We start from the raw sequence: 14,850 nt of genomic DNA, 5'->3' as shown, positions 1-14,850 counted from the left end.
TGGCCTTAATGACCATTTCTAACATGTCTCCACAGGCTGACTCTGGGTTAATTAGCCTGCAGGATGCTTAATTCTTTCTCGCCATGTGTAACATTCTTTATAAGATTTGTTGCAAGTATATAACAGTGGTAGAAATGATTTGCATGACTATATTTTAATTAGATAATGTCACAGGTCGAAGTGTTCCTTTAACTGAACAGGCTAGCCTATCCTCAGAACCAAATTCTACCCCTTTATAGCCTGTGCAACCCTGTTGACTTCAGTGGGGTTGTGTAGGGTATCAGGGCAGAATTGTGCCTAGATACTTACTAAAAAATAGAACTGTTGGATTGTATTAAATTCTGTGCTCCTAAACAGGTCACCTCATGATGAATAATTCAACTGAGTGGAATCGTCTCTCTACTCTTGATGATGATGATTATTATTATCCTGAGTTTGGCTCCGTCTGCAGCACAGAGAATATCAAGATCTTTGGATCAGTATTTTTTCTAGTCCTTTACTGTGTGGTGTTCGTATTCGGCTTGGTGGGAAACAGCTTGGTCATTTGCGTTCTGGTAGTTTGCAAGAAACTGACCAGCATGACTGATGTGTATTTGCTGAACCTCGCCATCTCTGACCTGCTTTTTGTTTTCTCCCTCCCCTTCCTGGCTCATTATGCTTCAGATCAATGGACTTTTGGAAATGCAATGTGTAAAACAATATGTGGAGTTTACTACATTGGCTTCTACAGCAGCATATTCTTCATAACCCTCATGAGCATAGACAGGTACTTAGCCATCGTCCATGCTGTGTACGCTCTGAAAGTTCGAACAACCATGCTCAGCATTGTTATAAGCCTCGCCATTTGGTCAGTGGCCATTTTAGCTTCAATACCAAATATCTTTTTTATCCAAGAACTTAATGAAGATGGCAGTGTGAAGTGTGCTCCTTATTACCAAGATAATAGGACTACTTGGAAACTTTTAACCAATTCTAAAGTCAATGTTTTGGGCCTCTTGATCCCGCTTGGCATTCTCATTTTCTGCTACTCCCACATCTATAAAAATCTGCAGAGATGCGTGAACCGAAACAAGTATAAAGCGATGAAGCTGGTTTTTGTTGTTGTAGTTGTGTTTTTCCTCTTCTGGGCACCCTTCAACATTGCGCTTTTTATGGACTCTTTGCGAAGCCTGCACATCATAGATGACTGTGAGACGAGCAAAAACCTAGACCTGGCCCTTCAAGTGACTGAAATCATCTCCTTCATCCACTGCTGCCTGAACCCAGTGATCTACGCTTTTGTGGGTGAAAAGTTTAAGAAATACCTTCATGAAATATTCAGAAAACATGCAAGATTCTTATTGATTTGCAAAGACCACAGTGTCTTTCAGAATCACTATAGCATCTCTTCTATGCGCACCCAGTCCTCGCATTCTTCTGTTATTGACCCTGTCATATAAAATAGAATGGGCCAAATACAACCATTCAAGGATGTATTTAGTGTGATATAAGTATCAGTGACTTTGAAAGAAAATGCTCCAGGCAGCTCAGTAAATACATTGCTTCACATTGTAGTTGGGAGGACTTAGCTTTCAATTAAAGCTCTCTCTTACCCTAGTAACGACTGGTATAAAAGCTCAGACAATGTTATAATTTCGGTGTCCTTAAATGTTTTAATTTGAGCTTCATATGTATAATATGCTACCTTACAAGGAGAACCAGGCTGTTATCAATATTATTATTTTTAATCCTACATGTCACTCAAGTGCTCAGGGGCCTGTGGACATGTATAAGACATGTAACTATCAACCTAATTTATTAGCTTGGTTTTATAGTATAATTCCAGTTATCCAAATTCCCTCTATCCAGAAATCCTAATTACCCAAATCTACAGTGTGTCCAGCCTTATGTTAGTTCATCACACAAACAACTTCTCAGTTAGCCTCTTTGCACCTGTAAGCTCTAATCAACAGCTTTGTATTTTGTATAGCTGATCTCAAGAAAGTTATTTTTTTACTCTTTTTAATAAAGTATGAAGTATTAAGCTAACATCAGCATTACTCCCTCTGTTCCCTGTATTTCTATAACAGTGATACTGCACCTCAAAATAGCACTTCCATTTATCCAAAAACCTGGTTAGTCAAAAGATTGAGATGTTCCCCAAACCAATGGGATTTAACAGTAATGTATGTTGTCATTGGTGGTTTTAAAAAAAAAAGTTTCCTGATGTATACTGCTTTTTTTCTGGTTGAGTTTAATAGCCCCCATTTTTAAACATGTACAATAGAAACTGAGAGTTACAAACAACAAAGTTATGAACTGACTGGTCAACCATACACCTCATTTGCAGTAGAAGTACCCATTAAGGCAGAAGAAGAGAAAAAAAAAAATAAAACAAAAAGCAAATACAGCGCAGTACTGTATTAAACTTAAACTTAAACTACTAAGAAAAAGGAAAGTTCATAAAAAAAATTGACAAGGCAAGGAAAATGTTTCTGTGCTTGTTTCATTTAAATTAAGATGGTTAATAGCAGAATTTTTCTTCTGCATAGTAAAGTTTCAAAGCTGCATTAAGTCAATGTACAGTTGTAATCTTTTGAAAGAACAACCATAATGTTTTGTTCAGAGTTAGGAACATTTCAGAGTTACGAACAACCTCCATTCCCGAGGTGTTTGTAACTTGGAGGTTCTACTGTATTTGATAGTATATACTTGCTATAAACATTAGGGTAATGGAAGTATGCTTAATCCTGAGTATGGAAATATGCTTAATTATTCTTGTGAATAGTTTAATTTACATCGAGACAACTTGTATGAGTAAAGGTTTCCAGGAATTTGCTCTAAATGAGAAGACAAGGAGGATTATATCTAAAGGTATGTCTACACAGCAAAGAAAACACATGGCTGGGAGTGGGACTCCCAGAGCTCAGGCTGTGGGGCTGTGTCATTGCTGAATAGATTTCTGGGCTTGCACTGGAGCCTGAGCTCAAAGACCATCCCATCCTGCAGGGTCCTAGAGTCTGGGCCCCAGCCTGAGCCTAAAAGTCTATACAGCAATGAAACAGCCCTTCAACCCAAGTTCTGTGAGCCTGAGTCAGCAGCGCAGAGCAGACGCAAATGTCTATTGCTGTGTGGCCATATCCTAAGGCTCTAAAGCCTTAAAGATGGTATATAGGGCTGGTAGTGGTAGAATCAGCATTTCAATGGCATACTGAACATTCAGCACAAACTGTTTATCAGTGATACTAAACCTTTAAAAAAAGAAGGGCGACTTTATTTCTTTTTCTGTTTTGGTTCATCTCTGTCATCTCCTCTACTGTCTTTCTATTCTCTTTCCTTTCCCAGTTTATTAAAAAAAACTGTGTACTTTTAATGCCTTTCTATTTTTTCCTCATTTTTTGCTCCCTCATCCCCATAGATCAGAAGGCACCTCAGGTTAGTGGAACATACACTGATGGCTCTTTGGTTTACTAAAACCAGCGATACCTTGTACAGAAAACAAAACATGGATCAAATTTGTCTCTGAAATAACCCTTAGGCACTCAGTGTTACACAAAGATTAATTTGGTTTAATAATTCAAAATTAGAAGCCATATTTTTCATTTTAAAATATGCTTGCATTTCTTTCTCCGTGACAGAAGAAAACAGAGTAGGGACCCAGACAGGAAACCATAGCTAGCTAGATAGATGAGACAGATCATTGGAACTGTCAGTCTTAGGGAGAGACTCAAACATTTTAATATTTCGGTGTTTTCTTCAGCACAGCAACAAGTTATCTGTTTTCTTCATAACTTTTATGTGAATTGCACAAAATGCAAACGGTGAATACCAATAAAATAAATACAGATAATAATGTTTAAAAAGTAAAGTTTAATATGATAATATACTACTATGTCCCCCCCTTTAAAAAAAATTGTGACCAAAATTGAGCACATTTCCTTATGATGAGAGTATGACATTATATAATATAATTTATATATTATTTCCATATTACCTAATCTCCACTTCTTAATACTAATCTATTATAATATAAAACTTACTGAGGACAGTGCAAAATTCAGGAGAACTAGAGCCCTGCAAATCCACGAATATCCACTTTATATCCGAGGATGCAGTTGTATTATCCACCACGTTTGCCAACCAGATGCTGATACGAGATTCCTGCATGTACTTCCAAGAGACACAAAGCCCCTCATCCCCAAAGAGAGAGACATGTCACATAGACCAACTCACAGAAAAGTCCACCTGTCTCCCTGTAGAAACAGATAAAATATTCCCTCCCCACCTCCTGCCCTGCCCCATATACAGAGAAAGGAGAAGTGATACAGATCAAGACAAGCAGCAAAATCCCCCATGCTCCTATTGGTGATCCCTGCTACAAGGCAGAGGGCAGAAGCAGCACATGGCAGTGGGGGGAGAGACAGCTGAACTGCCTGGCAATTGATAACCTGCTGGGCAGCTGCTGCACAGGGAACTTAGGGGAACTGATTGGAGGGCTGCCGGTCCACCCTGCTTCCAGGCTCCCACCAGCTCACTCCAACGGGCTGCTCTTCCTGCAAGCAATGGACAAAGCAGGCGGCTGCCAAATAACATTATAAGGGAGAATTGCACAACTTTAAATGAGCATGTTCCCTAATAGATCAGTGTCATAACAACAAAACAATGCAACAACGTTAACCAGGAGGACGTTAAGTGAAGAGTTACTGTACAATATATTTAACATAGAAATTATATTAAAAAGAAGATAAATATAACATAACAGGGTATAACACTATTCTCAGGATCACCAGTGACCCTACTTATAATACCCATGAATTTCCCCAGTCATGTGACCTAATATAGCAAATGTAAAATTAGTGTCCTATTGGTATGTGTACTTTTTAGGGTCCCTGGATGACCTGTGATCACGATATCGTCTGTGCAGCAGTAGACTCACAAGTGGGATAAGGTGGTAAGTCCTTCCACAAATTTAGTAGAGCAAAGGCACCAGGTAATAAAATCCCCAAACCTTTATCCCCTGGTTTGAGAACACAGTTCAAGGTGTGAAGGGTCTTCCAAACAATTTTCCTGACTAGCTAACTAAAAGATGGTGACTCACAACTCTGTAATGGATCTTCAGGTTCAGAGATGGCTCTGGGCTCCTCAGTCACTGCAGAGGACTGACGTTCGCTGCTGACAGGCATCCTCTTCATGCAGGAGTCAGGCTGCTTCTGGTGCCAGAATTTCCCCTCACCACCAACGGGTGCAGGGCTCAAGGTGCGGCTTACAAATCTATACTAAACTCCTAATCTCCCGCCCTAGTGCTCAGATCCACTCACAGCAGGTGGGCAGCCCTGGACTAGCAGCCAGAGCTGTGGTGCCATGTGGTGACTGATCTCACCTAGAGAGCTGGAAGCTTAACTCAGTCTGGCTGGGGGAAATTTTCCCAACAAAGCTCTACACAGTGAGTCACCTTGGAGCTGGAAAGGCTCAAGCTGAGGGATCTTGCTGTCAAGTCCCCAGAGGCCAGTTCTCCGGGGGAGCCCTGCATGCAGGCCTGGGACTCACCAGTGCCCCACACAGCAAGTCCTGCCCTTGCCTTGGCTGGCTCCAGACTGCTCCAAACTGGCTTCTCCCACCCCTGAGCTCCCAGGGAAGGGCTTTTCACTCCCTATTGGTCAGGCTGGCTCTTCTTCCTGGGCTTTCACTTGTCAATCATTTGAGTCTGCCCCTTCCTCTGAGCAAGCACACCAGCCATCTTTCCCCAAGCCAAGGGGGACCCATGTTGTTCTAAATAGTGTCTCTCCTTTCTCCCTCTTGGCTGCTGAGTAGACTCTGACTCTGCCTTTGGGTCCCACTTCCTTCAGGACAGTGTGCCTCTCCCTGAGCTACCAGCACACAGAGCCCCAGAAGTCTAGGTAAGCTCCTTGGGATTTCTACAGCATGGCAGCAGTCCCAGCCATGGTGAGTACAGCCCTGGACATTGGGGGGATTGGTGATATGAGGAGGGATAGCTCACGGGCATGAGTTTATGTGTATAAGGCGACTGAACTGAATACTGGTACTGTTTTCCACAGTCGGTGGTGTTTTTAGCTGATATCTCACTCCTGAGGGTAATAGAGGCTGAAAGTGAACAGCTCCTGCAGGTGTCAGGGTGCCACCAGGACCCTATGATATTTACCTGTGTGTGCTGCAGTGATAATTGCTGAGTAGTGTGAGAAAGTGCCCTACAGCAGTGGAAGAAATAAGACAGCCACCCTCCCCCACAAACCTTCAACAGAGAATTGCAGGCTACCTGCAGGAAAGTTTCATCAGGATATCGATTCATGGGACATCTCAGTGCATGTAAACAGTTTACAAAAAAATAGGGGCCACCTCTGCTTAACTCTACAGGGGAATGAAAAGCAAATAGGACTGCTACCTCTGTTGGTTATTTAACTACCTCTTCTAGCACAAGTTAAAAAGAGTACATGAACAGATGTGTCCTGCTACTTTGGGGGTTCCAGTCCTGTAATTTCAAAACAAACTGCATACTTGCCAGAGGTTCCTTCCCCTGCATCAAGCTCCTCCATGCTCAACTGAAGGGACTAGCTGGATTGTGCAGGACTCAAAAACATGTCGTGGCTCGCTGTGCTGCTGGATCCCCCAGTCACCTCTCCCCCCATAATCCAGCTCCTCTTCCTTGTCCACATGCTTGCTGTTCACAGTGGTGGCCTGTGATGACACTGGCTCCTCCAAAGTAACTACAGGCCTCTTGGGGGTAGTGTGGGGTCTCTGCTGAGGATGACATGTAGCTCTTTGTAAAAGCAGCACGTCTGCAGCTCCACACAAGAGTGATTGTTGGCCTCTCTTGCCTTCTGGTATGCTTTGCCGCAGCTCCTTGGCTTTCATGTGGCACTGCTGCAGGTCTGTATTGTAGTTCTTCTCCTCCATGCCCTGGGCAATCTGCTCATAGATGTGATGTTTCTGTGTCCGGATTGGAGCTGTGCCTGCACAGCCTCTTTTCCCCACAGACCCAGGAGATCCAACACCTCCTGTGTATACCACGCAGGAGTATATCTGCAGTCTGGAGCAGGCATGTCAGCTGGGCGGTTGTTAGGTGTGCTTGAGAGTTGCTAGGTGAGACGGAATTTCAAAAATTCAGGGGGCTTTAAAGGGGACTGGGGAGGGGCAGTTTCATGTGTTCCTGGCTGCTGGCAGCAGAGTTCAAAACAGTGGCCAGAGCGGTCAAGAAGGGGCATTGTGGAACACCTCCTGTCATGCAGTTATAGATCACAATATTTAAAGCAAACATTGACACCACAAACAAGTAATAAGCTAGCTAACTGTAGGATCCCAAGTCATAGTCATTTTATCCAACATAGCACTCACTTGGGTTAACAAAATCCACTGACATGATCAGTACAGTTTTCCGTTTCCATGTGGCCTCTCTTAAAACAACCAACCACCCAAAAAAGCGAAGACAATTCCAGACAAAAATAACAAAACTTTAAAGTGCCAAATTCTCCCTAGTGCAAATTGGCATTGCTCCATTGATTACATCAGCAAAAGGAGCAAAGAATCCCGTGGCACCTTTTTACAGATCCAGACTAACACGGCTACCCTTCTGATACTTGACATCAGCAAAGAATATGGTCCCAAATCCATTAAGTCAAAACAACTTTATTAGAATGCTGTGGTTATGAAAAAAAAATGAAAGTGAGGAAATTCATAATTAGGGTTCTTCAGCCAACTGTACTTTGATGCTAATTGTTATTTTAATATCTGTTGTAAATAGTTAATGTTTTCTGATCTATTTTTCATCTAGCTGGGATATATTAATGGAAAAAAGCTGCCTAATTTTGTTGTGGAGTTGGCTTATGTTGTTGGAGTTATTGGAAGTTTACGTAGTGTCACTGGAGTTCATGCCTCCACTGCATCTGATAATGTCTCTTAAATGTTCTTTTGTGGAGTTTCAAATACTAAAGGATTGTTATTCACACTGAGAAAATTGTCCGAGGAGTCTCTCAAATGTGCACAGTAATGGTATTCCTCACCATCACTCACAATAAACAGGAGACTCAGACAAAGTTACAGAAAAGAAAATATCTAGAGAAAAATTGTGTGGTTCCTACTAGCTGAAGCCTCTGCTATCTGATCCCCATAGCTGTATGCAATTCAGTTGTACTGGTTTTATAAAAAGAATTTCTATCAGTGCTTCTTGAGAAAAGGTCGTTCAAAAAGGACCATTTGTGGGCCTTTATGTTGTGCTGATAACTTCTGTTAGTCACTCAGATACCCTGGTCAGAGGGGATGTGAGTATTTAGATAGAAAATGTGAAATGATCAGGAGGGTTGAATGTTTGTTTTGGGCTTTCTCAAAAATCATGGGCTGCTGGAGATCTGAGCTTCAGCCGCCTCCAGTTACTGGAACCAGAGCTTTTGCTAACCCATAAGTTCCTTTTCATAGCAACAGGCATAATTACCCATCATGCCCACCGAGGGCCAGGGCAAATGGCAGTAATATTGATTTTTCTCTTTCACACACCCCAGTCAGAGTTTGGGCCTTGTTCAGAGGCATCCACCTTCACAGCCTTAAAGAAATCATGGGTAGTTTCTTTTCCCTTCTGTGTCCAAAGCTCCTGGCCCAGTTGCAGAACTCTGCAAACCCACATTCCATAGGTGGGCAGCCCCTTTTTATGTGTCCTTGTCACCCATATTGATAACACATGATACCCTGACATCCAGCTGGAGTCACTTTAGATTCCGTCCTCTTCTTCTCTTCCACCTTTCCAGCCGCAGTTCTCTGATTCTCCTCCCCAGAGTCAGTCCCTTGAACTGTGGCCCCTCTTTGCTAGCGATGTCTGCCTCAATGAATTCTTCTAGGAGCTTGACTGCAGCATCTAGGGTGACTGTCTGATGCCTCCTGACCCACCCCCGAGTGTTCTCAGGGATGGGCTGCAGGAGCTGTTCTAAAATCATTGCATCCATAATCTCACCCACTGTCGGAGCATCTGGCCTCAATCAGCAGGTAGCCTAGTCCATCAGTTTCTGGGCACATGCCCTGGGCTGTAAATCCCCCATCCTGCCTGCCTGCCAGTCCATCTAGTGGCCCAAAATTTTTTGCTGATCCATTTCAGGGGATAAGCCCACCCTATCTACGATGGTCACCTTAATCACATCATAATCCTGTGCCTGCTTGTCATTTACAGCCAGGTCAGTCTCCTGAGCATTCCTTGTCAAGTAGGGTGTAGCCATAGGGCCCAGGTTCCCATTTCCCAATCTGCGCTCATAGCTACTCTTTCAAAAGTGACCAAACACTCATTGGAGTCACCTGCAGGCTAATCTTACAAAGGCCTAGTGCCTCTGCCCAGCTGCTATTCCCTGCCACAGGATTCATCACACCTCGGAGCATCTGCTGCTGTATATCGGCTTGCAGTGACCAGGGCTGGTTCTCAGTATTCTGTCCCAAACCCAAATTCAAGGTCTCTCAAACCTGAACCTCAACAGTGATCCTCACCTCTGGGCCTGACAGGTGCTCAGCTAATCTGACAGTCAGGCCCTAATAGTCTTCCTGAGTTCAGCTCCCTGAAATTGTAACCCTAATGAGGCATAAGGGAAGGAATTCTAGAGCATGCCCCCATAAAAGGAAAAGTGACCCCTCTGTAGGTGAGGTCCTTAACATTTGAGCTACACTGATATAGTGCAGTGTTTCTCAACAGTTGGTCCGTGGACCAGCGCTAGTCCCTGCAATCTCCTTCAAACAGTTTATGAAGATGGCAAACTGGTCCCTGGAATCAAAAAGTTTGAGAAATACAATATAGTGCACCTCTCTTGACACTTTGACCTGGATTCTCTGGTCTAGTAGGGCCACTTTGTGTAGCCTGATACAAAATGGCCTTAAAATGACCAGAGAGAGAGCTGGAACAACATCCCCCCTTGTACAGAGGAACTCTTCAAATGGATGGAAAACTGTCAGAGGAGGGTCTGCTGCCTTCTTCATCAACTGTGTTTCCCCTTCCCTTCCCATTCTTGATGTAAGGGCAGGAAAGTGGCAGTTGGTTTGGCTGCAGGACTCATGATGGAGCAGAGCCTCCATTAATCCTGAGCTGTCGTTGATGTAACTTACAACAGGGGCAGAAGTTAGAGTTGGCCCCTTGCTGTTCTAACATTCATGCAGGCAGGTTGGCCAAGGATCAGGGAGCTGCAACACCTTCCCTGAGGCTGCCACTCTCCACTACAAATATAGGTGGGACGTGATGTAGAATCGAGGCCTTTACCTTTATTTTTATTTGCCAATATGATACATTGCTGCTCTGTAGTCAGATTGGGGCTAGGTACATGAAGTAACTTCAGGAGATCTTGGAAATTCAGACTCAGATGTGTTTATATTGAACCTCCTTGATGACTGGCAAATCCAGGGGATTACATTATAATAAACAAGCTAAATAGGTCAAACTTGCCTTTAGTTAGGCATCTACATCATTATTTAGCTATATTTAAATAAAAAATGGCCAGGTTTGCAGTGCTGCTGAGCAATCACAATTCTTATTGACTTCCAGACTAGTTAGCAATGCTCGTCTCATTTGAAAAAACGGCTACTTTTATTTAGTTACCTAAATACAAACAAGGGTTGGGCACCCAACTATGAAAATTTTAGCCAGGCATGCTTTAAAAAAATTCTTGACAAGAATTGGCAACTGCAGATTTAGTGTTTGTTTCTGCTAAATGAGTGAGAGAGTGAGCAAGGGCGTTTAAATTAACACCTTGACTCTGTAGGGACACCACACGTATTATAGATGCAAAAGATAATTGCACCCAGCGTGCAGTGATGATAAGCAGAGCTTGTAATTTACAAAATATATTTGTAAAGTTAACTGTTTGTCTCTAGAAATTAGAAAGGTGCATATTATAGCATGGCACTAGCAAGGCTGCAGTCCTGGGGAAAAGTGGTTGTCACCTACTAAGAAAAAAATTCAGATGCTTTTTTTTTCTTTTGCACTCATAATTCTAAATTGACTTTGCGTGAAATCTCAGGCTGGATGTGTGCAGTCCTCTGTGAGCAACGCTGTCTGCCCTTTCTGAAGAAAACATAAGTTTAGAAACAAGGAAATTATAAACAATAGGGTGCTCAGCATGTTCACTATCTGAGTTTTATTGGTGCTTTAATTATGCACCATGAAGTCAGTCTGGTTCCTGACCCATTGAACAGGATGCATAGTGAATGGGAATCCCCGTGAGTACCATTCATTCAGGCTGAGCACTGGGGACAGGATTTGGGCCTGAGTACAGTTATCTAGTTAATCAGACTCAAAATTCTTCTGCTCGCTAACATACTACTTCTTGTTCCTCTTCTTGTAGAAACACATCACTTCCCTGATACACCACCCAGGAAAGTCACAAATCCATTGCCTCCCAATGCTAGCTTGTCTCTGTCATAGTATAATTCCCAAATCTGGAGCTTAGCGTCCAGGATATGGGTACTAGCATAAAGTCCTCTAAGCTTAATTACCAGCTTAGATTCTGTAGCACTGCCACCAATCGGGAATTTTTAGGGCCTGATACCCTCTGGTCCCCCCCAAAACCTTCCCAGGGGACCCCAAGACCCAGATTCCTTGAATCTCACAACAAAGGGAAATAAACTATTCCCTCCCCCCTCTTTATCTCCTCCCAGATCTTTCCTGCCTGGGTACACTAGGAGATACCGTGAATCAATTCCTTGAAACACAACACAGAGAGATCAAGTTTCTCTCTCCCCCTCACCCAGAGGCAATACAGATTCAAGCTGCGTGAATCTAACACAAAGAGGAAATTTACCTTTCCCTCCTCCCCACCAATTCCCTGGTATATACAGACTCAATTCCCTAGAGCCTCAACTGGGGAAAAAAATCAAACAGGTCTTAAAAGCAAACTTTTAATAAAAAAGAAAGAAAAAAGTAGAAGGTTTATCTCTGCACTTTAGATGGTAAAAAGTTACAGGGTCTTTCAACTATTAAACAATAGAAAGAAACTTTCTCCAGCAGAAACACAATTTAAGCTACTTCCAGCAAGTACACATATGCAAATGGAAAAAAAACAAATTAAAAGACTATGACCGCCTTTTCTTACTTACAATTCTGAATAGATAAGAGACTGTAGCAGGGAGATTGGCAGAAACCTGGTTGTACCTCTAGCCCCATCCAGGACCCAGAGAGAACAAAGCCAAACCCCAAACCCACAAACAAAGGCTTCCCTCCACGAGATTTGAAAGTATCTTGTCTCCTGATTGGTCCTCTGGTCAGGTGTTTGCAGGTCACTGTTTGTTAACCCTTTATAGGTGAAGGAGACATTAACCCTTAGCTATCTGTTTATGACAGTCTCCCTCTCTGCATTGCTTGTAAAACTGAGCAGGAAACCCTGTGAGAAGTTCTCTCATGGGCTTCCCAGTATTTCCTCTTTTCATTTTCATGGAAATGGTTTGGGGAGAGCAGTGCTTAATTTGCAGTGAAAGAGGTGCTGGGGCTCAAACAATTGGATGCCAGAGTGCAAGCATGTTTTTTACTTTCATAATTGAAAGAGGAAGTCCAGAGATGCTGAGGCTACGAACTGCCAAGCCCAGGAGTGCCGAAGCTCAGCCCTGGCAAGCCTTGGCACAAATTAAGCACTGGGGAACAACCTTTCTTGTGGGATTTTGACAATAATAACTGAAAGCGGAGATGCTCTCAAAAAATAAATCTAATGAAACCCCAAAGTTAGCCAAATATCTTCAAACTTCAGAAAAAGCTTTGATTTGGTTCAGATGTTGTATGAGACTTGAGGGCAAAATGTTCTTTTACCTGAACAAGCTAGACTGTCCTCAGGGCCAAATTCTATCCCATTACAGCCTGTGCAATCCTGTTAATTTCTGTGATGTGTTAGGGCAGAATTGTGCCTAGATTACTAACTAAACAATAGGATTGTTGGGTTGTATTAAATTCTGTGCTCTTGAACAAGTCACCTCATGATGAATTATTCATCTGAGACAAGTCTTCTACTTTTTATGATTATTATTCCAAGTGGGGCTCCACCTGCAGCACACGGATCTTTCAAGCTCTTTGGATCAGTATTTTTTCCAGTCTTTTACTGTGTGTTTGTGTTTGGCTTGGTGGGAAGCAGCTTGGTTATCTGTGTTCTGGTAGTTTGCAAGAAATTGACCAGCCTGAGTGATGTCTATTTGCTGAACCTCACCATTGCTGGCCTTCTTTATATTTTCTCCCTGCCCTTCCTGGCTCATTATGCTTCAGGCCAATGGACTTTTGGAAACACAATATGTAAATTAGTATGCGGAATTTACTACATTGGCTTCATCAGCACCATATTCTTCATAACCCTCATGAGCATAGACAGGTACTTAGTCATTATCCATGCTGTGTATGCTTGGAAAGTTCAAACTACCCTGCTCAGCGTTGTTATAAGCCTCGACATTTGGTCAGTGACCATTTTAGCTTCAGTACCAAATATTTTATTTATCCAAGAATTTAATGAAGATGGCATTATGAAATGTGCTTCTTATTACCAGTATAATAGGACCATTGGAAACTTTTAACCAATTTTGAAGTCAATATATTGGGCTTCTTGATCCCATCTGGTACTCTCATTTTCTGCTACTCCCACATCTTGTAAAACCTGCAGAGATGCGTAAACTGAAGCAAGCATAAAGCTGGTTTTCGTTATTGTAGTTGTGTCTTTCCTCTTCTGGGCGCCCTTCAACATTGCACTTTTTCTGGCTTCTTTGCAAAGCCTGCACATCATAGATCATTGTGAGATGAGCAAAAACCTAGACCTGTCCCTCCAGGTGACTGAAACTACCTCCTTCATCCACTGCTGCCTGAACCCAGTGATCTACGCTTTTGTGGGTGAAAAGTTCAAGAAATACCTTCATGAAATATTCAGAAAACATGCATGATTCTTATTGACTTGCAAAGACCACAATGTCTTTCAGAGTCACTATAAGCACCTCTTTCATGAGCACCCAGTCCTCGTGTTCTTCTGTTATTGACCCTGTCCTGTAAAATAGAGTGGACCAAATACAACCATTCAGGGGTGCATCTGATGTGATATAATATCAGTGACTTTGAAAGAAAATACTCCAGGCAGCTCAGTAAATACATTACTTCACATTGTGTTTGGGAAGACTTAGCTTTCAATTAAAGTTCTCAGTTATCATAGTAGTGACTCTGGTATAGAAGCTTAGACAATGTTATAATTTCAGTGTCCTTAAATTTATTAATTTGAGGTTCATATATATAATACACTTTCTTAAAAGGAAGGCTGTTATCAACATTATTATTTTTAATCCTACAGCTCACTCAAGTCCTCGGGGACCTATGGACATGTAACTATCAATTGAATTTATTATCTAGGTTTTGTAATGCAGTAAATTCCAGTTATCCAAATTCCCTTTATCCAAAAATCCTAACTACCCTAATCTACAGCGTGTCCATCCTGTGGTCTTATGTTAGTTCATCACACACTTAACTTCTCAGTTTGCCTCTTTGAACTTGTAAGCACTAATTAACAGCTTTGTATTTGTATAGCAGTTCTCAATAAAGATTTTTTTTGTTTACTTTTTTAAATAAAGTACAAGTATTAAGCTAACATCAGCATTACTCTCTCTGTTCTCTGTATTTCTATATCAGTGAAACTGCACCTCAGAATAGCACTTTCATTAATCCATACTCCTGGTTAGTCAGAAGTTTCAGATGTTCCCCAAACCACAGATATTTAACACTAATATATGCACTCATTGATGGTTTAAAAAAAAAGGTTTCCTGAAGTATCCTGCTTTTTTTCCAGTTGACTTAAATAGCCTCTCTTCTTAAACGTGTATTTGATGTTGTATACTTGCTACAAACACTAGGGTAATGCAAGTATGCCTACTCCTAAGAATCATTTT

General features: G+C 42.1%; 1 protein-coding gene and 1 pseudogene across 1 annotated transcript; both read left to right on the top strand.

The window, feature by feature from the left end:
- Positions 1–365: 365 nt before the first annotated feature.
- Positions 366–2,028, top strand: LOC127043841 (C-C chemokine receptor type 8-like). Its single transcript, XM_050938055.1, has one exon. It carries the CDS (start codon positions 366–368, stop codon positions 1,437–1,439), a length of 1,074 nt encoding a protein of 357 aa, XP_050794012.1. The 3' UTR covers positions 1,440–2,028.
- Positions 2,029–12,879: 10,851 nt separating this feature from the next.
- Positions 12,880–13,860, top strand: LOC127044630 (C-C chemokine receptor type 8-like; annotated as a pseudogene).
- Positions 13,861–14,850: the final 990 nt, after the last annotated feature.

This window comes from Gopherus flavomarginatus, chromosome 2 (genome assembly GCF_025201925.1).
Source record: "Gopherus flavomarginatus isolate rGopFla2 chromosome 2, rGopFla2.mat.asm, whole genome shotgun sequence".
Taxonomy (NCBI): domain Eukaryota; kingdom Metazoa; phylum Chordata; order Testudines; family Testudinidae; genus Gopherus; species Gopherus flavomarginatus.
This window is presented reverse-complemented; position numbering and strand designations above follow the sequence as displayed.

Bases quoted from the DNA above. Each gene is read 5' to 3' on its own strand.
- LOC127043841 (XM_050938055.1), top strand. From the start codon at position 366: ATGATGAATAATTCAACTGAGTGGAATCGTCTCTCTACTCTTGATGAT.